Source organism: Mobula birostris, chromosome 25, assembly GCF_030028105.1.
Source record: "Mobula birostris isolate sMobBir1 chromosome 25, sMobBir1.hap1, whole genome shotgun sequence".
In the NCBI taxonomy this organism is placed as follows: domain Eukaryota; kingdom Metazoa; phylum Chordata; class Chondrichthyes; order Myliobatiformes; family Myliobatidae; genus Mobula; species Mobula birostris.
The window spans coordinates 46315070-46339157 of NC_092394.1; the positions used below are offsets into that span (position 1 = coordinate 46315070).

The 24088-nt window shown below is 43.1% G+C and overlaps 1 protein-coding gene across 2 annotated transcripts in view; it reads left to right on the plus strand.

The window, feature by feature from the left end:
* The first annotated feature begins 1662 nt into the window (after positions 1–1662).
* orai2 (ORAI calcium release-activated calcium modulator 2) overlaps positions 1663–24088 on the plus strand; it is a 54951-nt gene continuing 32525 nt past the window's right edge. Inside the window, exon 1 of one of the 2 annotated variants that reach the window (XM_072242862.1) lies at positions 1663–1972. In XM_072242862.1, the coding sequence (XP_072098963.1) occupies positions 1748–1972 (225 nt within the window). In that variant the 5' untranslated portion in view covers positions 1663–1747. The remainder of the gene's footprint in view (positions 1973–24088) is intronic. The other variant, XM_072242863.1, reaches the window with a different exon arrangement.

A 24088-nucleotide genomic window follows, 5' to 3' on the forward strand; every position in this document is an offset into this window, starting at 1 on the left:
GGAAGCACTGTAAATTACTGAACTGCCTCCTCTATATTTGACCTTCATACTAACTACCAATGAAAAATCTTAACATGTTGACATTAGAATTGGTTTATTGTTGTCACATGTACAGAGATACAGTGAAAACCTTCATTTTGCAGGTCATCCTCTGAAAACATAAGTACACTTCATTGAAGGTTCATTAGATTAACGGCTCAAATGGCCAGATTGTCTCATATGTGGAGGTTGGGCATATATCCACTGCAATAAGTGGGCCTTGATTGAAATTTTAAGATCCTGAGGGATTATGATAGAGTGAATTGAGAAAAATATTTCCTTGTGGGAGAAACTAAAACTGAGGGTTACTGTTGAGCATACTCACCAACTGCATCTCAGTGTGGTATGACAATTGTCCCGTATCGGATCGCAAAGCACTCCAGCATGTGGTGAAAACTGCCCAGTGGATTATCGGCACCCAATTGCCCACCATTGAGAACATCTATCATAAACGTTGCCTGGGCAGGGCGAAAAGCATTATCATGGACGCATCTCACCCTAACCATGGACTTCTTACTCTCCTCCCATCCGGTAGGCGCTACAGGAGCCTCCGCTCCTGCACCAGCAGGCACAGGAAGAGCTTCTTCCCTGAGGCTGTGACACTGCTGAACCTCTCATCACAGCGCTAAGCAGTATTGCATCCGTATTGTACAAATGCGAATAACTATGCAAATAAAAAAATAACTTCTTTTATTCGCAGCTATTTTGTAAATAACACTATTCTTCGCATTTCTGGTCAGATGCTAAATGCATTTCATTTGCTTTGTATCTGCACTTGGCACAATGACAATAAAATTGAATCTAATCTAAAAGGGGATCGTTAATTTACAGGTGAGGCAAAACACTTCCTCTCAGAGACATGTGAAGCTGCCTTCCACAAGGAGAGGAGGGAACAGAACATCTGTATATTTAATAAGGTGCGAGTAGTGATACTTAATAACCAAGGGATGAAAGGTTGAGAAAAATAGGAATGTGCAAGTTAAGGGAACAATCCTATTAAATGGCAAAGCAGGCTTGAGAGATCTAGATTGTACCTTCTTGTCTTCTACTGTCACCATTGTGAGATACTTGCGAAACTAGTCCCTAGGTCCTGATGATGTAATAATCCCAACCCTTCTCAACAGACTAGATACTTGTTGATCATCATATTGATCCCTGCCACCAATCAATGGTATCTAACTTGTTACTTAACCCTTACTCCAACCCAAACCACAATGCAACCCAACATCCCAGCCTCGGATGGTGACAGTGATTGACTGGGTAATCTCCCTAGTGAAGTCGTGATTGGCCAAGTGGCAACCACATCCCCCCTGCTGTGAAACATTGATTGGTTTAATGCCTTCTGGTGAAGTGGCTGAAATCCTGCTCTTCCAATGATTAGTAGAACACTACCCTCCTGGTGATTGGTTGAAACCCTCATCTCCCGGCGATTCTTTCCTCTCTATTATTGGTTGAATCCAGACTCTCGCTCCCAGCAATTGGTCTCCCAGTGATGGGCGGAATCCCTTCTCTCGCAGTGATTGGGTGAACTGCTGCCCTCTCTCCCGGGGATTGGTTGAATCCCCAGCCCGTGCAGCGGCTGAGCAGCCTCCCCAGGTGGAGCCCGGGGACGGAGGGGCAGCTCCCTCTGGCGGCCACGGGTCGCACATAAACGGTCCGCGGGCTCGGTGGCGGTCAGTGTGAGGCGAGCTCTCGCTCCGGTGTAGCGATGAGCTCCGAGCGGTCAGCGCCGGCCGGCTCCCCTGCTCCTCCTTGTTCGGAGCCCGAAGGAGGGGCGGCTGACTACCGCGACTGGGTGCGGCGGAGCTACCTGGAGCTGGTGTCCTCCAACCATCACTCGGTGCAGGCGCTATCCTGGAGGAAGCTCTACCTCAGCCGGGCCAAGCTTAAGGCGTCGAGCCGGACCTCAGCGCTGCTGTCCGGCTTCGCCATGGTGAGTGAGTGATCGATCGGGGACCAGCTCCATCCAGCCAGACCGTCTCCCTCCCCGGATCATCCACGGATGCCACCGGAACTTGCTCGGACTGGACCACGGCTCCGGCTCGGGGAGGAAACTGAGGAGAGGCAGGCTATAGTTGGAGGGCGGAGATGATGATGGGAAGGGGTTGAGGGGGGCAGACGATTGTGGGGAGGGGTTCAGGGTGGCAGACGATAGCCGAGAACATTTGAGACTGAAGTGAAATCTTTACTGGACATTCTGGGGTGAAAGGAAGATGGGGTTGGGAAGATACTTCGAAGATTAGACAGTTATGACTTGTAGGGAGACGGGATCACCCCGTGCAGGGATGAAGAGGAATTGCGGACATTTGTAGAGCATGAGGGTGTGATGTGGGAGCGGTCATATTGTGATGAGGGAAGGTGTGTTACCAGAGGGATGACTAAGTATCGGAAGGCAGAACATGTGGTATATGTTTACAGTGTTTGTGACGGGCTTTGTTTACCATGTGAATGTTGTTTACTGGCAGTTGGATGATGTGCTAAAATGCTCTTTCTCGGCAGTGAGCCCTCTAGAAATTCTGCCTTAAAATATGAGTGGGAATACTTTATTTAGAAGAGCATAAATGTGCATTAAAAGTGTTGGTATCAGTAATCTAGCCAGAGATAACTTTTTCCTCGTCTAGTCAGATAAACCCTGTGTAAAGAATGATTTTATCTGATGTGTTGTAGCACAATTATAGGTCAATAATTTTAGCCTTATTCCATTTGCAATAGTATCTCTCATTATGGCTGATGACAATAACATTTTAAACTTTATTAAAAACCAAACTGTTAATCTGTTTTTTCTTTTAAATGAGCTAAAGTCTGCAGCCTCTCAAGTGGTTCTGTCTTAATGGTAATGAGATTTATTCTTGCCTTTTGACAACTGGGACCTGAGAGAAATGTAGTGTGTTCCGAGCTGTTGTTAATTCAGATATACTGAAGGAATTTATCTATGTTGATCCTCCACTTAAGTTGCTTTGATCTTGATGTTCTTGATCAATCTCATGACTCTAGCCCTTGTAAGGGAACTATGATACATTTTCCACTTTGGTCAGTCTGAAGAAACAGGAAACTTGCTCCAAGTTCAAAGTAAATTTATTATCGAAGTACATATATGTCACCATATACAACCCTGAGATTCATTTTCATGTGGGGATACTCAATAAATCCAGTAACTAGAATAGAATCAATGAAAGACTGCACCAATTGGCCATGCAACCAATGTGCAAAAGACAATAATCTGTGCAAATACGAAAAGAGATAGTAATAATAAATTAGCAGTATCACCAAGACAGTCAAATAAGCCGTTGAAAGTGAGCCCATAGGTTGTGGACAACAGGAAATCTGCAGATGCTGGAAATTCAAGAAACACACATAAAAGTTGCTGGTGAACGCAGCAGACCAGGTAGCATCTCTAGGAAGAGGTGCTGTCGACATTTCAGGCCGAGTCCTGACGAAGGGTCCTGGCCTGAAACGTCGACTGCACCTCTTCCTAGAGATGCTGCCTGGCCTGCTGCGTTCACCAGCAACTTCCATAGGTTGTGGGGTCATCTGAGGATATCGCAACTGAAGTTATCCCCTTCGGCTCAGAAGCCTGATGGTTGAGGGTAATAATCGTTACTGAACCTGGTGGTGTGAGTCCTGAGGCTCCTGTACCACCCTCCTCATAGCAGCAGTGAGAAGAGAGCATGACCTGTGTGGTGGGGATCCCTGATGATGCTTTCTTGTTAAACAATCCGTATAGATATGCTCAGTGTTGGGAAGGGCTTTGCTCATGATGGACTGGGCCATACCCACTACTTTTTGTAGGATTTTTTCCCCGTTCAAGGGCATTGGTGTTTCCATACCAGGCTGAGATGCAGCCAATCAATATCCTCTCCACTACATATCTATGGAAGTTTGTCAAATTTTTAGCTCTTATGCTGAATCTTTGTAAACTCCTAAAGAAGTAGAGGCACTGCCGTGCTTTCTTCATAATTGCACTTGTGTGCTGGGCCCAGGGCAGATCCTCTGAAATGATAACACCGAGGTATTCAAAGTTGCTGACCCTCTCTGTCTCTGATTCACCAATGAGGACTGGCTCATGGACCTCTGGTTTCCTCCTCCTGAAGTCAATAGTCAGCACCATTTCAGCACTGACAGGAAGACTAGCATGCTTTCTCCCAACTTCCCCTTCTTGAAGTCCACAATCGATTCTTTGCTTTTGCTGACATTGACAGCGAGGTTGTTGTTATGACACCCACTCAGCCAGCTGATCTACCTCACTTCTGTACGCCTTGTTGCCATCTGAGATTCTGTCAAGGACAGTGATGTCATCAATGAATTTATAGAGGGTGTTTGAGCTGTGCCTACCCACACGGTCCTGAGTATAGAGAGAGTAGAGCAGCGCTCTAAGCAAGCATTTTTGAGCTGTGCTTGTGTTGATTGTTAGCAAGAAGATATTATCACCGACTCACGTTGACTGTGATCTCCTGATAAGGAAATTGAGAATCCTGTCACACAGGGGAGGGAGCAAGGCCCGGGATTTGAAGCTTGATGAGTAGGATTGAGGGGATAATGGTGTGGAACACCAAGCTGTAATAGATGAACAACAGCCTGACATGTGTTTTGCTGTTATCTGGGTGCTCCAAAGCTGAATGGAGAGCCAGTGAGACCTGCTGTAGACTTGTCAACGTGGTAACCAAATTGCAGATAGTTTAAGACTCGCTCAGGTGTAGAAGGTTATGAAAAATTACAGGGGGTTGTGATCAACTTGGTATGTGGGCTGAGGATTGGAAAGTGGATTTCAATACAGATAAATGTGAGGTATTGCATCAGTGGTAAAACCAGGGTTGGACTTGAGCAGTGAATGGTAAGCCCTGGGGAGCCAGAGGCCAAGGAGTGTAAGTGCATATTTTGCTGAAAGTGGTGTCACATGTAGATAGGATGGTGAAGAAATCAGTTGGCAAGCTAGACTTTGTCAGTCAGGGCATTAAGTATAGGAGTGGCATGTTATGTTGCAGTTCTATAAGATGTTGGTGAGGCTGCACTTCAAAGTTCAAAGTAAAATTTATTATCAGAGTACATACATGTCACCACGTACAACCCTGAGGTTCTTTCTCTGCGGGCATACAGCAAATCTATAGAGCAGTAACTGTAAACAGGATCAATGGACAACAAGCTTGCAAATATAAATAGTAATAAATAATGAGCATGAAATAATGAGGTAAGAGTCCTTAAATGTGTATAGTTATCCTCTTTTGTTCAAGAGCCTGATGGTTGAAGGGTAGTAACTGTTCTTGAACCTGGTGGTGCGAGTCCTCAGGCTTTTGTACCTTCTACCTAAGGGCAGCAGTGAGAAAAGAGCATGGCCTGGGTGGTGAGGATCTTTGACGGACACATGAGGTCTATATATTGGCGAGACCCGACGCAGACTGGGAGACCGCTTTGCTGAACACCTACGCTCTGTCCGCCAGAGAAAGCAGGATTTCCCAGTGGCCACACATTTTAATTCCACATCCCATTCCCATTCTGACATGTCTATCCACGGCCTCCTCTACTGTAAAGGTGAATCCACGCTCAGGTTGGAGGAACAATACCTTATATTCCGTCTGGGTAGCCTCCAACCTGATGGCATGACCATCGACTTCTCTAACTTCCGCTAATGCCCCACCTCCCCCTTATACCCCATCTGTTATTTATTTTTATACACACATTCTTTCTCTCACTCTCCTTTTTCTCCCTCTGTCCCTCTGACTATACCCCTTGCCCATCCTCTGGGTGCCCCCGCCCCCCTTGTCTTTCTCCCTGGGCCTCCTGTCCCATGATCCTCTCATATCCCTTTTGCCAATCAACTTTCCAGCTCTTGGCTCCATCCCTCCCCCTCCTGTCTTCTCCTATCATTTTGGATCTCCCCTTCCCCCTCCCACTTTCAAATCTCTTACTAGCTCTTCCTTCAGTTAGTCCTGACGAAGGGTCTCGGCCTGAAATGTCGACTGTACCTCTTCCTAGAGATGCTGCCTGGCCTGCTGCGTTCACCAGCAACTTTGATGTGAGGTGAAAGCATATTGTCTTTTTCTCAGGGAGGGGAGCTAAAAGCAAGAAGGCATGGGTTTAAGATCAGAGGTGAGACTTTTAATAGAGATACCAGGGGCGATGGCTTCACACAAGGAATGGTGTGTATTTGGAATGAGCTATCAGAAATGGTGCCGCATTAGCAGTATTTACAAGTTATTTGGATGATTATGTGGTTAGGAGAGTTTAGAGGGCAATGGGACTAGCTGTCTGAGCAACACAGTTACTCTTGACCTGTTGAACGGAAGGGCCTATTTGGGTACTGAATGCACAAATACGCCTGCACGTATTTGGTGCAGTGAAAGGCTTACTTGCAGCAACACTGCAGGCACATAGCATCATTAGAATTAGTATTCCCAAGGAAAAAAACATAAGTTATACAGTTTTAATGAGAGAACAAAATATGCTAATCCCATTTTTCTTGATTACTGTTGATATCTAAAAATCAATCAGTTCCTGCTTTGAACATAGCAACAGCCTTCCAGGCCTGAAGTGAAAAAATTCAGTGGTGAAATGCCTTCGGTGTGTGTGTGTGTGTGTGTGTGTGTGTGTGTATCCTTAATGGTTGACCTCTAATTTTGTTATTGTGACCAACCGAACCGGGAAAATATCATCCCTGTATTTCTCCTGTCAAGTCCTGTTGTAAGAATGCTGTTGTTTCATGAGATCACTTCTCATGTTGCTTGCTTTCGTAGCATATGGGCCCAGCCTGCTACATTCCTCCACATAACAAACCTGCCATCCCAACTAACAGCTTGCTAAACCTTTGTATGCCCTTTATTGTAAGTATATCTTAAGTTACAGCACCTCCTGTTGGATCCTCAATCCCTGTGTCCTCATCTTGTGATGAAAACCAACACACTTAAATTCCAGCTGCTGCCTGTAAGGAGTTTGTACATTCTCCGTCTGACCGTGTGGGTTTCCTCCAGGTGCTCTGGTTTCCTCCGATGGGTTGGTTAATCGGTCATTGTAAGTTGTCCTGTGATTATGCAAGGGTTAAATCGGGATTGCTGGGCAGCGTGGCTCAAAGGACCGGAAGGGCCTATTCTGTGCTGTAGCTCAATAAACAAATAGTTAATTTCATTGATTTCTGTACAAAGACACCCAGATCACCAGAACCATTCGGTATTCATCATAAAATACAATGCACCATTACAATTTGTCATATTCTATAAACCATGACCCATCCATTCACTTAACCTGTCTAAATCATTATCGATGCAGCTTTAATCCCTCTGTGTGACCACATAAGGTGTGACCTTGGACTAGTAATGTTGACTCCCATTGGCCCCTCATTGAGTAGGCTTAATCAGTCAGAAGCCAATGAAACTATCCGGTTGCATCCAGCATGCCACATCATCGTCTTTGTTGCCAGAAATTCTGTATTGTTTTTCATGCAGTTAGTCTGGCTGCAACTCAACCCACAGCCCACCTCACTTCTGTCATGTATAATCTGAGAGTAATGTGTGAAATTAAGCTTTCTTCTGTTTTAATCTAGTGTGTGCTTCAGATACAAGGGGATTTGGCAAGTGAACCATTAATTTGTGGAATTTTCAGTAACCACTACATTAAAAAATCCAGCTTGTACAGCTTGAATATCGAACAATTTCTGTCCTTTTATTAGCCTGGCAAAGTTTAACACAGGTAGAAAAAATATTGATTTTGTTGTACAAGTTCTTGCAATTAGTGTCTGTTGAACAAAAAAAGTTTGCTCAAATTCTGAGGTAACCTAAAATGCTTTACAATCTGTTCATCACTTTTAAAATGTACTTATTTCTATAATGAGTTAATTAATGCACAATGTGGTTTTTACAAATGATAATGAAGAATAAATCTTTTCCAGGGTGCTGGGTGAACTCTGTTCACATACTTCTTGCATCCAAGAGTGGTTTTTTTTTGACATTTCATCCAAAATCTACTTGGCAGTAGTAATTTAATCTGAAAAGGTCAATCCATCTCCTAGCAGCCAATGATTTCTAGATATTGACATCAGGTGATTAAAATCATGATTCCTTTTGAGAGAGAGAGAGAGAGATGCAAAGAATTGCTAAGAAGTTCAGCTGTCCCTAAAGATGTGGTGGAGTGGTGTTAATCGTCAACTTGTGGCGCATTGGCTAAGAGAGATCGTAGTGGAGCAGTGTCTCTAAAGTCATTGCCTAATTACATTAAAAATCTTCTGCTACAGAAACCTTGGTTGCCACCAACAGTGTCACTTGTGAAAATGTGGCCTCTAGACCTGTTTGGAAATGTTATGTCTTTATGATTTTCTTGAACCATAAACAGTGAAGACTTTATCAATGGAATTGTACCATGTGGAGGGGAATTTAAAGCAATTTATTTTTTTGTGGAAAATACTTACAAATAATAATATTTAAATATGATCAATGATGAATTTGCACACTGTCCATTGTACTTGGTTCTCAATGTCCAAATTGAGTTTATTGTCATGCACAAGTACATGAAAACTTTTCTGCAGCAGTATTACATGCAGATAACATCGATTGAGCAGCATTCACAAAAAAAAATCATAAATTAAACAAAATATACACAGAAAAAAAGGATCAGACAGGGCTCTTGAGAGTTGTAAGAGAGCTAGGAAGGAGTTTAAGAAGGTACTTAGGAGAGCTGGAAGGGGACTTGAGACATATGTGAAGAACAGGAGGATGAGTAGGGTGATGGTAAGAGCAATCAGGGATAAAGGAAGAAACACATGCCTGGAGTCAGAGGAGGTAGGGAGATCTTTAGTGAGTACTTTGCTTTAGTATTCACAAGTAAGAGTGACCTTGATGAATGCGAGGACAGTGTAGAACAGGCCAATATGCTGGGACATGTTGATGTTCAGCAAGAGGATGTGCTGTAGCTTCTGAAAAATAATAGGGTAGTTAAGTCCCTGGGGCTAGCTGGGGTATGATACAGGAAGAGACTGCTATACCTTCCCTGGCATTGATCTTTGTGTGCTCACTGGTCACAGGAGTAGTACCAGATGATTGGAAAGTGGCAAATGTTGTTCCTTTGTTAAAGAAAAGTTAATTAAAATAATCTGGGAATTACAGTCTGGCGAGTCTCATGTCAGTGGTGGGCAAACTATTGGAGACAATTCTTAGAGACAGGATTTATAAGCATTTGAAGATATATAATCAAATTAAATATTACCAATATTGTGTTGTGAGGGGTAGCTCATGCCCCAAGAGCCTGATTGAATTCTTTGAGAAAGTGACAAAACAAATTGATGAAGGTAGAGCAGTAGATGTGGTCTTCAGTAATGTGTCAACAAAATTCCTCATGGTAGGTCCATTCAGAAAGTCGGGAGGCATGGGATCCAGGAAAATTTGACTGTGTGGATTTAGAATTAGCTTGCCCACAGAAGGCAAAGGGTGGTAGTATATGGAGTGGTTTCTGCCTGGGGGTCAAAGACCACTGGTTAGTCTATAGGGATCTGTTCTGGGACTCCTGGTCTTTGTGATTTTTATAGATGACTTGGATGAGGAAGTGGAAGGGTGGGTTACTGAGTATACAGATAACATGAAGATTGATGGTGTAAATTGTGTAGAAGGTTGCCATAAGTTACAAGAGACATTGATGGGATACAGAGCTGGGCTGAGAAGTGGGCAGCTGGAGTTCAATCCAGATAAGTATGATATGAATCGTTTTATTTAACTTATTTAGAGATACAGCATGGAACAGGTCCTTCCGGCGCAATGAGCCGCACCCCCAGCAACCCTCCTATTTAACACCCCCCCCCCCCCCAGCAGCATCACAGGACAATTTACAAAGACCAATTAACTTACTAGCTGGTATGTATTTGGACTGCGGGAGGAAGCTGGAGCACTCATTGGGAATGACAATCCAACTTTGACAGACGGTATCGAAATGGAACTCCGGTGCCCTGGGCTATTATTGTGCTAACTGGTTTGCCACAGTGGCCTCCTTTTGGAAGCTGAAACTTGAAGGCAGTTTATAGGGTTATCGGCAGGATTTTTAGCAGTGTAGAGGAACAGAAGGGTCTTGGGGTCCTTGTCCATAGATTCCTGAAACTTGAGGTGCAAGTTAATGGGGTGTTTAATAAAGTATATGGTATGTTGCCATTTATTAGTCAGAGGATTAATTCCAAGAGCCACAAAGTAATGTTGTAGCTCAATAAAAGCCTGGTTGGACCACAATATTGTCTTCAGTTCTGGTTGCCTCATAACAGGTGGATGTGGATGTTTTAGAGAGGATGCAGAGGAGATTGGATTAGAGCACATTTTATGAGAAAAGGTTGAGCGAGCTAGGGCTCTTTTTGGAGTGAAGGAGGGTGAGAGATGATTTGGTAGATGATGTCTTTCTCAGGTGGAAATGACTAATAAGAGAGGACATAATTTTAGAATGATTGAAAGAAGGTATGGGGGGAAAGTCAGAGGTAGGTTTTTTTAACACTGCTGGGTGTGTGGAATGCACTGCCAGCGCTGGTAGTCAAGGCAGATGCATTAGGGACACTTCAGAGAGTAAGCACACGGCTTAAAGATAAACAGAGGGCTTTGTGGGAGTGAAGGGTTAGATCTTGGAGTTGGTTAAAAGGTCAGCATGTCATTGGCCAAAGGCCCTGTACTGTGCTGTACTGTTCTGTGTTTACAAGAAAGAACACAATTAGAACAAAAACAAACTCTGTTGTGGTGTAAAGTCAAAGTGGTCATAGTGTTGCTATTACTGAGATAGTGATTAAGGTTGTGCCAGTAGAATGGTTGAAGGGAAGTAGCTGATTTTGAAACTGGGACTTCAGACTTCTGTCTCTGCTGCCTAATGGTAGCTGTGAGAATGTGGCGTGGCCCAGGTGGTGGGGTCTTTGATAGATCTTTGGTCAAACACAAAGCAGCCATTTGTTCTTGCAAACTGACACACTTAAAGGAGGTTCAGTTGAGCTACCTTTGTAATCTCAAATTTAAAGCAAAAGTCAGGTATTTGAATAAAAGGGATTGTAAAAAGAAGCTCTAAAGAGTACAAGTGATGTAAGAAATCGAGTTTGCACTATTACTACCTCCAGAAGGGAAAGGAGCATTGAGGAAGGTCATTTTCAGAAGGTGAGAAAGAGAGAGACGGGAATTTTGGTTATGTAATTTCAGCTTCCTCTTAACGTAAGCTTGTAACCATACACAAATTGAATTAGGCAAGCTGTGGAAGCTGGCCCAGTGTTGTGTAATGGCTGCCAAAGGCCTTGCCATTTGCAAAGGAATGGCTAGCACATCTTCCATCTCTTCACCTTTAACAGAAGTACACCAAGATGGTTTTCCTTGCATTTCTCCAAACTGACATCTAAACAGATATTCTGCTTATTAAGCTTATTAACAGATATTCTGCTTATTATCTGGCAATTTAGTCCGGTGTCCCAGCTTTCTCCCCCTAATCCTGCAATCTACTTCAGGTCTTCTCTAGAGTAATGTACAGCCCGTATGTAGCAACAAGCATTTGGAAGACCACTGGATGGATTTGCCAGCTGCCGTGGGTTGCAAGTATCTTTTCTCGCATGGGAACTTGATTTGAAGTGTACTTCTGACCTGCGAGCTGTACAGGTTACTGACACCTCACAGGAACGGAACCCTGCCATAACCTACTAAGTATTGCTAAGTATCCTGGAAATGCATGTGGACAGTTGTTCTAATTTAAACCTACTGCATAAAATGGCTTGTTAGAAGTTGATTGGGCTTTTACAAGCCAATTTGTTGGTATATGCAACTTGTCAGTGATTTGGCTGGTACTTTACTCCTTTCTTTCCAGTGCTGATGAAGGTTCTCAGCCCAAAATGTAGACTTTATTTATTTCTAGATGCTCCTGACCTGCAGAGCTCTTCCAGTGTTTTGTGTGTTGTTCTGGAAACAGGAGTCATTTCTTTCAATTTGAAAGAAAGTATGTGGCACAAAGTAGTTAGCAAAATAGGATCAAATGCAATATGGCTCAGTCAGTAATTGAAGGTGAGGGGGAAAAAAGAAATGTTTTTGATTCCAGAAGATTTAGTAAGCTGCGAGAATGTTTGAATGGCATATTTGCCTCTTTCTTCCCACCCCACCTTTTCTAAGTATTCATTACACTGCTGTGTATGTGGTTATTCCCAGCAGATTTGGTCTTGTAGCTGATGGAACCAATATTATTTCACCACTTTTCCCATTTCCTGAAAATGTTGACTCGTGCTTCCAGCACTTAACTGGGACTGCATCTGTTGCAACTTGTCTTTAGTTCCTCTAAGGAGGAACATGTAGGAGATTCCCCTTTGTTTCTTTCCCCCATGTCTACCCCCCAGGTTTTCCCTTTATCACATTAGTCCCTTTGCTATTTCATTTTCTTCTACCTGTCCATCACTCACTCCTTCCTCCCCCCGGTTTCCCACCTCCTTGTCTTTATTCCTTGGTCTACTGTCTTCTCCTATCAGATTCCATCTTTTTCAGCCCTTTGCCTCTTCCACCTATCACCCCTCAGTTTCTCACATCATTCTCACTCCCCCCATCCCCCCCCCCAAAAAAAATCTGGATTCACCTGTCGCCCACTAGCTTGTGCTTCTCCCCTTCACTCACCCCTTTATTCCAGCTTCTGCCCCTTTGTTTCCAGTCCTTATGAGAGATCTCAACCCTATGCATTGACTGTTCATTTCCCTCCAGCATTTTGTGTGTTGCTCCAGATTTCCAGCATCTGTTGTCCCACTTGCCTCTGCTTTTAAACCATGGGTTTGTTAGCTCTCATGGATGAGAGTAACCTTACAAACCTTTGAGCACACTGTCAATTTAAAATCGGGTTTGGTTCTGTGCGTCAGTTAGCAAAAAACAGACCTTGACAATAGCTGATTCAAACCGAATACTTTATAGTCCAGGATAGACCATCAGTTTAAGTGTAAAATATGAAGTGGGTGCATTAACTTTGCAGCAGGCTTAATTGATCATTTGGTGACTATTTCTGTTCATATGTTCTAATGTGTAAATAAATGACTGACTTAGAAAATATTGCAAACACTTCCCTGTATTTTTTGTGAAATGATGTAAGAAATTGGATATATCTAATATAAGCAGTTTAACTATTTAAATCTATCTGTTATAGGTATGTTTGCAACTTATTCTTTGTTCTGTGATCAATTGGCATGATTGGCACAGGAAGTACAGTGGGTTTCGAGTAATTGGGGCTCTGGGACCAGCCTATTAGGCTCAATTAGCCAAAGTTTCATGGAAATAGTTAAAAGATATAAAAAGACAAAGTGAGTAACAAATTATGTATTTAAATGAAGTACAGGACAAATTATAACACTATCAATACACTATAAAACTCTATTAGTTCCTAATAGTTATTGTTGAAGGAATTCATCCACTGTACGCAATTAGCAAGATCAATGCAGACACTGAGTGTAGACAATGGACTGCCTTCTTACAATGCTATCGACGATTGCATCCTCCAAATCTTCATTTTAATTGTAACATTCAAGATGATTGTTGATACCTTAAAATTCTTTGTAGTTTCTAGCTTGTTGAAGTAGTGAAATTGTTTCATTTTCACTCCTGGCTGTTTTATGACATCACCAAGCCTGAATGCTTGGAATCGCAGTCAGCAAAACAGTTCTGGATTGTTTTGCTGTGTATTTCTTGCCAACTATCAGTGACAAAAATCACTCCTTTTAGTTTTAGTTTTTGTTCTTCAGGAGTTGTCCCAAATAAGCAGCTGCCCTGATTAACTAATGGCCTAATTAACTGGAATCCACTTCTTTAACTTTGCAATATCCAAATTGGAAAAAATTAGTGCTTGGTCATAGGCATAGCTATGGTAAAACCATGCACTAATTTTAATAGTAAAAGTATATTGCATGCTTATTTGGCTTTAACAATTTCTCTAAGCAATCGACAAAGGCATGTATATTCTGCTGTTTGAATTTTACAACAAATGCACAAAGTGTGCAAGCATGTGTTGAAATCATAACTTCTAAGGATGTGGTATGTTCATTTTTTAATTACTATTTAGAAATGCGTTTACCCACAATGGGAATCCCAATTAAGCATTTATTTAATGTGTATGACTAAACACTTTAACACATTATGTTTGGCAGCCCATTTCTGAATAAGGTTTCTACCTACTCTGAATTAGACTTTAGAGAATGTTGTTTTTTTTTGAGTGGAGGTGCAATATCCGTGATGCTCTTTAAGAATGACGATTCTTCAGGCAACATCATCGGGTAGCAAATCTCCAATTATGTCACTTTCTATGCGCCTTCTGCTTGTTCTTTTTGTCTTGGTTATGTTATGGAAAGTATTGGAGCCTGTGACGTGCAGTTTGGAATACAGTCGAATGATCTAGCATTCTGGGGTTTGCAAGTTTTTGTTTCTGTTTCTTTTTTGTGCCTTGGGGAGGGGAGTTGATCTCTTTTCTTTCAAGGACTCCCATGGTTTTTCTGTATTTTGTGTCTATCTGGAGAAGACAAATATCAGTTGTATTGTACATGTATATTTTAACAATAAAGTGAACTTTTAAGCCTTTTGAAGAGGGGCACAAATATTTCCCAGTGTTCAAGCAATACCCTTTCACCAACATCACCAAATGTCAACATTACACTAAAGTTCTCACAGGAAGAATGTCATCCATTCTTGCCTGGTCTGGCCATGTATGCCACCAGACTTGGCAATATGACTGGTAACTGAATGATCTGACAAAGTTGTGACAAGCTGTTTGCATTTCAGTCAAACTTCACCATCTCTAGCTAAGTAGAACTTGAGTTATAATGTCACGACAGAAAGCTTTATGAATGAATTGTTTACTCAGCACGTAAGGAAAAATTAATGTTGTGAATCATAACAATTTATAGCACTGAAGACTAGTTAGCTTAGCTTTTCACGTACTGCATTCCAGATCTCAGCTACTTAATGAAAAACTGTTGTATCTTCTATCAAGGTTACTTTCACTGAATTTTATTCTGTCCTAATCTTACTGAACGAATTGTTAGGGACAATATTTTTTGTGATCTATTCTCTGAACATCTGTTGCGTTTAACTTCTCAAGCTTGGTTCCAAGGAGATGTGTGCTAATGCGTTGAAAACCTCCTTGTGAGAAAATGATTCCAAGATTGAAAGGCTTGTCATATGAGGAATGTTTGATGGCTCTGGGCCTATATTCACTGGAATTGAAAAGACCAGAGGACACAGCCTCAGAATAGAGGGGCATTCTTTTAGAATGGAGATGAGGAATTTCTTTATCCAGAGAATAGTGAATCTAGGGAATTTATTGCCATAGGTGGCTATGGAGGCCAAGTCAATGGATATATTTAAGGCAGGGGTTGATAGATTCTTGATTAGTCAGGGCATGAAGGGATAGGGGATGAAGACAGGAGATTGGGGTTAAGAGGAATTGAATTGACTTTATTTCTTACATCCTTCACATAAGTGGGGAGTTAAAAATTGTTACTTTACGTTTCAGTCCGAATGTGCAAATTATAGTATTTTGTAATAGTATGTATTGTAAGATATACAACAGAACAGTCAATATAGCTTAGAAATACAATTGTGTCAGTGTGAATTAATCAGTCTGATGGCCTGATGGAAGAAGGTGTCCTGGAGCCTGTTGGCCCTGGCTTTAATGCTGCGGTACCGTTTCCCGGAGAGGAGCAGCTGGGACAGTTTGTGGTTGGGATGACTCGGGTCCCCAGTGATCCTTGGGGTCCTTTTTACACACTTGACACTGTAAATATCCTGAATAGTGGGAAATTCACATCCACAGATGTGCTGGGCTGTTCGTATCACTCTCTGCAGAGTCCTGCAATTGAGGGAAGTACAGTTCCCATTCCAGGTAGCGATGCAGCCAGTCAGAATGCTCTCAATTGTGCCCCTGTAGAAAGTCCTTAAGATATGGGGACTCAGTGCTAAACTACTTCAACTGTCTAAGGTGAAAGAGGTGCTGTTGTGCTTTATTTTCCACCAGACAGCCAGCATGCACAGACCGTGAGATCCTTGGTGATGTATATACCAAGAAACTTGAAGCTGTTCACCCTCTCACCCCACATTCAGTGATGTCTGTAGGGGTGAGCCTGTCTCTGTTCCTTCTGTAGTCCACAACCAGCTCCTTCGTTTTTGCAACATTGAAGGAAAGGTTGTTTCCTTGACACCACTGTGTCAGGGTGATGACTTCTTCTCTGTAGGCTGCCTTGTTATTTTTTGAGATGAGGCCAATCAATGTAGTATCACCTGCAAATTTTATTAGCAGATTGGAGCTGTGGGTGGTGACAGTCATGGGTGCACAGAGAGTAAAGGAGGGGGCTTAGGACACAGCACTGGGGGCCTCCTGTGTTGAGGGGCAGAGGTGAGGGAGCCCATTCTTACCACCTGCTGGCAATCTGACAAGAAGTCCAGGATCCAGCTGCACAAGGCAGGGTGAAGGCCGAGGTCTCTGAGCTTCACAGCATTCTCACATAAGCATCCCTCTTCGGGTGTGTAAGGATGGTGTGTAGAGCTGTGGCTATTACGTCATCTGTCATCATGAATGACTCAATATGAATAGATCATGAAATGGTGGATCAAACGTGATGGCCTAATTCTGCTCCTATATTGTATAGTCTTGTGGTCTGGTGATTAAAGTCTACTGTGCCCGACAACATTGCAATAATGCTCCTTTGCTTAATTTGTGAACTAGGCTGTTAAACATGTATTTGTCATGATTGGTCACTGAAGACTCTTTGGATGTAAAATGTTGTGAAGGTTAGGATCCCTGAAAATGAAGTGCTCAATTAACATGGTTTTCATTATATAACCATGTTTGCCTTGTTTTTTTTAAATCTCAAAATGCTCTCCAGACACCACCCAAGTTTAGTAAAGGGTAAGGTCTATGCTCGTTTTAAGGAAGGTTTCATCGTTTGTGGATATTGCATGTAAACCCGTTAGATTCCTTAAGATTTCTTGATAGAAACTAGACAGATTGTGGAGCCTATCCAGAATACAGTGAATAAGTGAGATGTAAACACTACATATTTCTGAAGCAGACAGCCAATATAATTAAGAAGCATCAAATATAGTTGTTGCTAAGAGATGTGCAGAAATGAGGTCAGTTGTGAGCTGCTGTGGTGGTAATTTGCACTAAGTAGCCAGGTCAGTCTTCAGCATTGAGGGCTTCCTGTGGTGGGCATTAGAAGTCCTAAACTTCCCCTCTACAAGTATCTGACAGCAAATCTTAGACACGTTGACATTCAAGAGCATCCAGAAACCAATTTAGAATTAAAATAATACAATGTGCGATCTACTCAACAGGTTGGGCAGAATTGCTGACTATCACAGACTTTAGTAGGAAACCTACAGTCAATCATGCACATTGTAGGCTAAAGATACTTGTGCTTATTTAGTTAACAAGTTTAAGTTAATCATAATGGAATTGAGCATAATTGTACAATATGCTTTTTCTATGAATTTTTCAAATATGTACAATGAATCAACCCGATGTGTTCCCAAGAATTTCAAAACCACTACGGTTAAAAGTTCTTTCCTATTTAGATGCCAGATAACATTATCCTAGACCAAAGAGCTTGAACTTTAAATTGGACAAAGAGTTGATCTTACAGCTTGATGACCTTTCATTAAAAAATGTTAACTCTTTTTGTTTCAGTCTCTAGAAATGCTACCATACCTACTGAGTATTTGCACCCCTTTCAATTTTGTTTTAAGATTTTCAGGTTCAGTATTTTGCTTTGGTGGCAAATCTGTAACTTTGTGGTCCAGTTCTGACTGCAAATGTCTAATTCTGGAGTCAGTTTCTAAAAAAAGTCACAAGTGGCTAACAGTAACTTTACAATTTCCTCATTTGAAGCTGGCAGTCTTCACAAAGTTTGAGACAAGGTGATTTTTATTAGAATTCAGTTTTTAGTGTAATTATTAAGATGCAATTAGCATACTGCTGTGTAATGAAATTCTACTTTTTTGGTTTAGCTGCAGTTTAAGTCACTCTTAACAAAAATGTTATTTTTAGTGCGAGATAATTCAGAGGTACAAACCAACAGTCAAAATACAGGACAAACCCTATTTGCTTAAATTTGTAGCTTTAGTTCATAAGTATACTTTATTCATGATACCAGGGCAGGTCTTTCAGTACATTCATTTAACCACCAAATCATTGTATTCTCTTGCAAAGCATTGATGCCACTCATACTTCCTCCTCAAGCAATACATTCTTGAAACATTCGAGAGGCTGCTAGGCAGGGCCCAGCCCCTCAGTGTCTAGTGGCAGCAGGGTCTTCGACTGTGGTACATCCCCACTAAGCCTTTGTGGTGACTACACCAAGCTTCTGTGCATCTCTCAGCATGTGCAACATGTGCCAGCTTGCTGCATTCATCTGTGGACATCTTCCACAGCAAAACTTACAAGGTTGGGCAGACCAAAGTTAATCTTTTATCAAGTTGATGGTCTTCCAGCAGCAGTTGATGTTTGTGTGAATGTGCATCAGTCCTGGAGCAGCGATTAGATTAGAGTCCTCTGTAACACAACTGCTTCGGGTGAACCTTGTCAAGGGCCACTGCATCTTTTTTGTTTCAGGCTTTGACAAACACATAGTCCTGGATGACTGGCCCTGTCATCACCACAGGTACCTTGTAGGCAGCATGTGGTGAGCGAGAGATTCTGACTACACAGGAAGAATTTGACAAGGAGGGCTCCGTCTCACTGCCAGCCAAGAGAGGTCTTTGTGCTTATCTGAGAGTTCTGGCAACAAGGCATCCTGCTTGGGAAAGCATCTCATAGAATTGATTGTGTCCATCTCCTGCAGAGCATTTTAAGCTAACTACTGCCTGATGGATTTGTGGTTAAAGGTTTTTCTTTGTTGGAAGTTTTTCTGAGGGACAGGCGATGTAGCAAGGTTCACCTGAATGGAATATGGTGTAGTAAGGCGAGGCCCAATCTGCAAATCCAGGGATAGGTAGAACATTAGTGCCATTGGATGTTTGAGCACCTTGGTTCTTCACGTAGCTCGATGCAGCCATGTAAAAAGGAAGTGAGCCCAGCTGGGTATGTTTTCCCTCACCCTTTCTTTGAAGGGTTGTTCATTATAACCCAACAGATGTATTGCAAACAACAGGAATTCTGCAGATGCTGGAAATTCAAGCAACACACATCAAAGTTGCTGGTAAACGCAGCAGGCCAGGCAGCATCTCTAGGAAGATGTGCAGTCGACGTTTCAGGCCGAGACCCTTCGTCAGGACTAACTGAAGGAAGAGTGAGTAAGGGATTTGAAAGTTGGAGGGGGAGGGGGAGATCCAAAATGATAGGAGAAGACAGGAGGGGGAGGGATAGAGCCAAGAGCTGGACAGGTGATTGGCAAAAGGGGATACGAGAGGATCATGGGACAGGAGGTCCGGGAAGAAAGACAAGGGGGGGGGGACCCAGAAGATGGGCAAGAGGTATATTCAGAGGGACAGAGGGAGAAAAAGGAGAGTGAGAGAAAGAATGTGTGCATAAAAATAAGTAACAGATGGGGTACGAGGGGGAGGTGGGGCCTAGCGGAAGTTAGAGAAGTCGATGTTCATGCCATCAGGTTGGAGGCTATCCAGGCAGAATATAAGGTGTTGTTCCTCCAACCTGAGTGTGGCTTCATCTTTACAGTAGAGGAGGCCGTGGATAGACATGTCAGAACGGGAATGGAATGTGGAATTAAAATGTGTGGCCACTGGGAGATCCTGCTTTCTCTGGCGGACAGAGCGTAGATGTTCAGCAAAGTGGTCTCCCAGTCTGCGTCGGGTCTTGTCAATATATAAAAGGCCACACCAGACGCAGTATATCACCCCAGTCGACTCACAGGTGAAGTGTTGCCTCACCTGGAAGGACTGTTTGGGGCCCTGAATGGTGGTAAGGGAGGAAGTGTAAGGGCATGTGTAGCACTTGTTCCGCTTACACGGATAAGTGCCAGGAGGGAGATCAGTGGGGAGGGATGGGGGGGACGAATGGACAAGGGAGTTGTGTAGGGAGCGATCCCTGCGGAATTCAGGGGGGGGGGAGGGAAAGATGTGCTTAGTGGTGGGATCCCGTTGGAGGTGGCAGAAGTTACGGAGAATAATATGTTGGACCCAGAGGCTGGTGGGGTGGTAGGTGAGGACCAGGGGAACCCTATTCCTAGTGGGGTGGCGGGAGGATGGAGTGAGAGCAGATGTACGTGAAATGGGGGAGATGTGTTTAAGAGCAGAGTTGATAGAGGAGGAAGGGAAGCCCCTTTCTTTAAAAAATAATGTATTGCACTCTGGATTTCCAGATGAGATCAAAGATGGCTTGGCACAGAAGCAGGTGTAGGCCAGACCCACACCTTGCACCTGGTGACCAGGTTCTTGCCTCCTATTGAAAGAATAGTAATCCCTTGTTCCCACTTTATTTAATCTTGTCTATCCATTTCTAGCCATGTGTCCTGATTCCTCTAAGCCCAATTTATTTATTTTTCTTCTTCTCCACCCCCCCCCCCCCCCAACATGTTCAGGTAGTTGGACCTCGTGGTGAAAGTCATAGAGGATCAATTGGGCCACAACGTAGCCTTACTCATAGTGCAAGTGACTCTGGCCCCTTGGGTCAGTTCATGCGGACTGCAGATGCTAATCAATCTCCAGACTGATCGTGGGTCTGAGCAGAACACTCTGGTGTGAGTGTCACTGCTGTCTTGAACTGTTAATGCCCCTGACACCTAGGTTCGTCCTGATCGGTTTGGCAAAGTGTTCAGTGCAACAGGTAAACAAGGAGAGTGGGCAGCATTGCCTGTTTCCAGACTTGAGAATCAGAATCCAGTTTATTATCACTGACGTATTGTGAAATTTGTTTTGTGACAGCAGCACAGCAAAAAAAATAACTGTAAGTTGCATTTAAAAATAGTGCAGAAGAGAAATAGCCACATAGTGTTTAAGGCCTCATGGACTGTTCAGAAATCTGATGGCTGAGAGGAAGAAGTGCTTTCTTAAATTGAGCGTGTGTCTTCAGGCTCCTGTACCACTTCCCTGATGGTAGTAATGAGAAGAATGCATGTCCTGGATGTCAAACCTTGCCCCAGACCCAAGCCTCCAGCACCTTCCCCCGGCAGCAGCAAGGGAGAGGGAGACTAGTCAACACAGGCAGACAGCACTGAACACTTGCTTTTTTTTAGATTATGAGAACACGCAGTCCTCTTTTATTGTCATTTAGAAATGCATACATGCATTAAGAAATGATACAATGTTTCTCCGGAGTGATATCACAGAAAACAGGACAAACCAAAGACTAACACTGACAAAACCACACAATTATAACATATAGTTACAGCAGTGCAAGCAATACCATAATTTGATGAAGAAAAGTCCATAGGCACAGTAAAAAAAAAAAAAAAGTCTCAAAGTCCCCAAGTCAATCGACTCCCGAGTCCCCGATAGTGGCGGCAAAAGGGAGAAACTCCCTGCCATAAACCTCCAGGCACCGTCAACTTGCCGATACCTTGGAAGCAGCCGACCACAGCCGACCCTGAGTCCATCCGTCCGAGAACTCCGAGCTTCCGAGCAGCCTCTCCGATACAGCCTCCCGAGTGCCGTCAACCTCTCCCCGGCCGGTGAAACACACAAAGCCGAGGATTTTGAGGCCTACAGCTCCGGAGATTCCCGTTACCACACAGTAGCAGCGGTAGCAAAGCAGACATTTCAGAAGTTTTCCAGATGTTCTGCTATGCACTCACGTCTGTCTCCATCAAATCAGAATTGTGCACGGTCCCCTACTTGACCAATAACAGATATTCATCACCGGAGAGGCCGCGCACGCTGCCGTCGCGCCACCATCTTCTCGCTTGCCTACTGCTCTCATCCTTGTTGATTTGTCTTGCTCAACACTTTAATCGGCAAGATCATCGAGAAATGGAGTCGATCATGGGCTCCAGCTCCCTTGGCTTCCAGGCCATGCACCCTGGTCCAAACCTCAGCAAACTCCCTCAGAGACAGCAAAGCACCAGATAGCTCAATCGGTCCAAAAACACACCATCAAAATGTAAATCACAGGTTCCAGTAGCACACAGCTCAGTAATAGAATCGTGTTTGAAAGAAGTAGTTTTGTGAACTGTCTGAAGGACATCTCCATTGATTGCATTGTTCACTGGCGCTGTCTTGACAGTTAATACTTTGTGATATCATCAAATTCGCTGATGACAGAACTGTGGTGGGTCTCATCAGCAAGAACGATGAGTCAGAAGTGCAGCGGCTAACGGATTGGTGCAGAGCCAACAACCTGTCTCTGAATGTGAACAAAACAGAAGAGATGGTTGTTGACTTCAAGAGGACACGGAACGACCACTCTCCGTTGAACATTGACTCCTCCGTGGAGATCGTTAAGAGCACCAAATTTCTTGGTGTTCACCTGGCAGAGAATCTCACCTAGTCCCTCAACACCAGCTCCATAGCAAAGAAAGCCCAGCAGTGTCTCTACTTTCTGTGAAGACTGAGTAAAGTCCATCTCCCCCCATTCTCACCACATTCTGCAGAGGCTGTATTGAGAGCATCCTGAGCAGCTGCATCACTGCCTGTTTTGGAAATTGCACCATCTCGGATCACAAGACCCTGCAGCGGATAGTGAGGTCAGCTGAGAAGATCATCAGGGTCTCTCTTCCCGCCATTACAGACATTTACACCACACGCTGCATCCGTAAAGCAAACAGCATTGTGAAGGACCCCACTCACCCCTCATACAAACTCTTCTCCCTCCTGCCATCTGGAAAAAGGCACCGAAGCATTCGGGCTCTCACGACCAGACTATGTAACAGTTTCTTCCCCCAAGTCATCAGACTCCTCAATACCCAGAGCCTGGACTGACACCAACCTACTGCCCTCTACTGTGCCTATTGTCTTGTTTATTATTTATTGTAATGCCTGCACTGTTTTGTGCACTTTATGCCGTCCTGGGTAGGTCTGTAGTCTAGTGTAGTTTTGTGTTGTTTTACGTAGTTCAGTGTAGTTTTTGTATTGTTTCATGTAACACCATGGTCCTGAAAAACGTTGTCTCGTTTTTACTGTGTACTGTACCGGCAGTTATGGTCGAAATGACAATAAAAAGTGACGACTTAAAAAGTCACTAGTGTTTCCTCTAAGTACTTTACCTATAATGCTTTTGAGAGGATGTTACACGGGACCTAGTCACTTGGTGTCCAGTGTATATACATTTGTGTCATCCAATTAACCCATTCTAGGTACAAAGCACCAGTGCCACTCATGAGGCATCTTTGGACAATGTGTACTTCAAATGTTTACGGTACCATTACACAGAGGACCTGTGTAGTGGTGTTGGGACCCTGGATTGCAATCCCTCCCTATTCCAATCGAAGTGCTTCTTTCATCCGGTTGATATCCCAGCAACGTTTGATATGTGTCACTGTGAGCAGATCAGAGTCCTCTGTTACCCAGCTGCTCAGGGTGACCCCTGATAAGAATTCTTGCATTTTACACTTGCAAACAGCCACTTGGCAGCAACATGGGTGACAAGCTGAGATAGTATCACTGTTATAATAGTAAATGACAGCAGCAGACTTTTTAAAAAAAAAAACAAATTTAAAATAATTTAGTTGATGCAATTGTTCTCGCTTGTGGCTCCAATTGTGGATTTAATTATGCCTTTTCAAAAAAAAATTGGACATCTGCACCTCTGAGACAGATGACTGACTGCAAAGGGCATTGGGTGCTTTAAGTATTATTTCAGATACTACTCCTGACTCAACACCTTAAAGCTATCTGTCTAGTTATTACCACACAGATGGGTCCAAATTGGCTATGTTTACTATATTAAAACAGTGATTTTCATTACTTAAATGTCTATAAATCATTTTGAGGGGGTGGGGGCAGGGAAGGAGGGATTTGGATGGGTACCAAAATGCAGATTTGATCTTTATTTTAATAATGTGTTTTCCTTCAAGATTTTAAAACAGTTGGGAAACCTATGAGGCTTGAAATCTTGCAGCTGCAATATTTCCTGTCAGTTGCCTTCCTTTTTTCAGTCAATAATTGTCAGAAACTAATTTTTCTTCTGATGCAAGTTGCGTCTATTAACATTTCAATCCAGCTGCTTC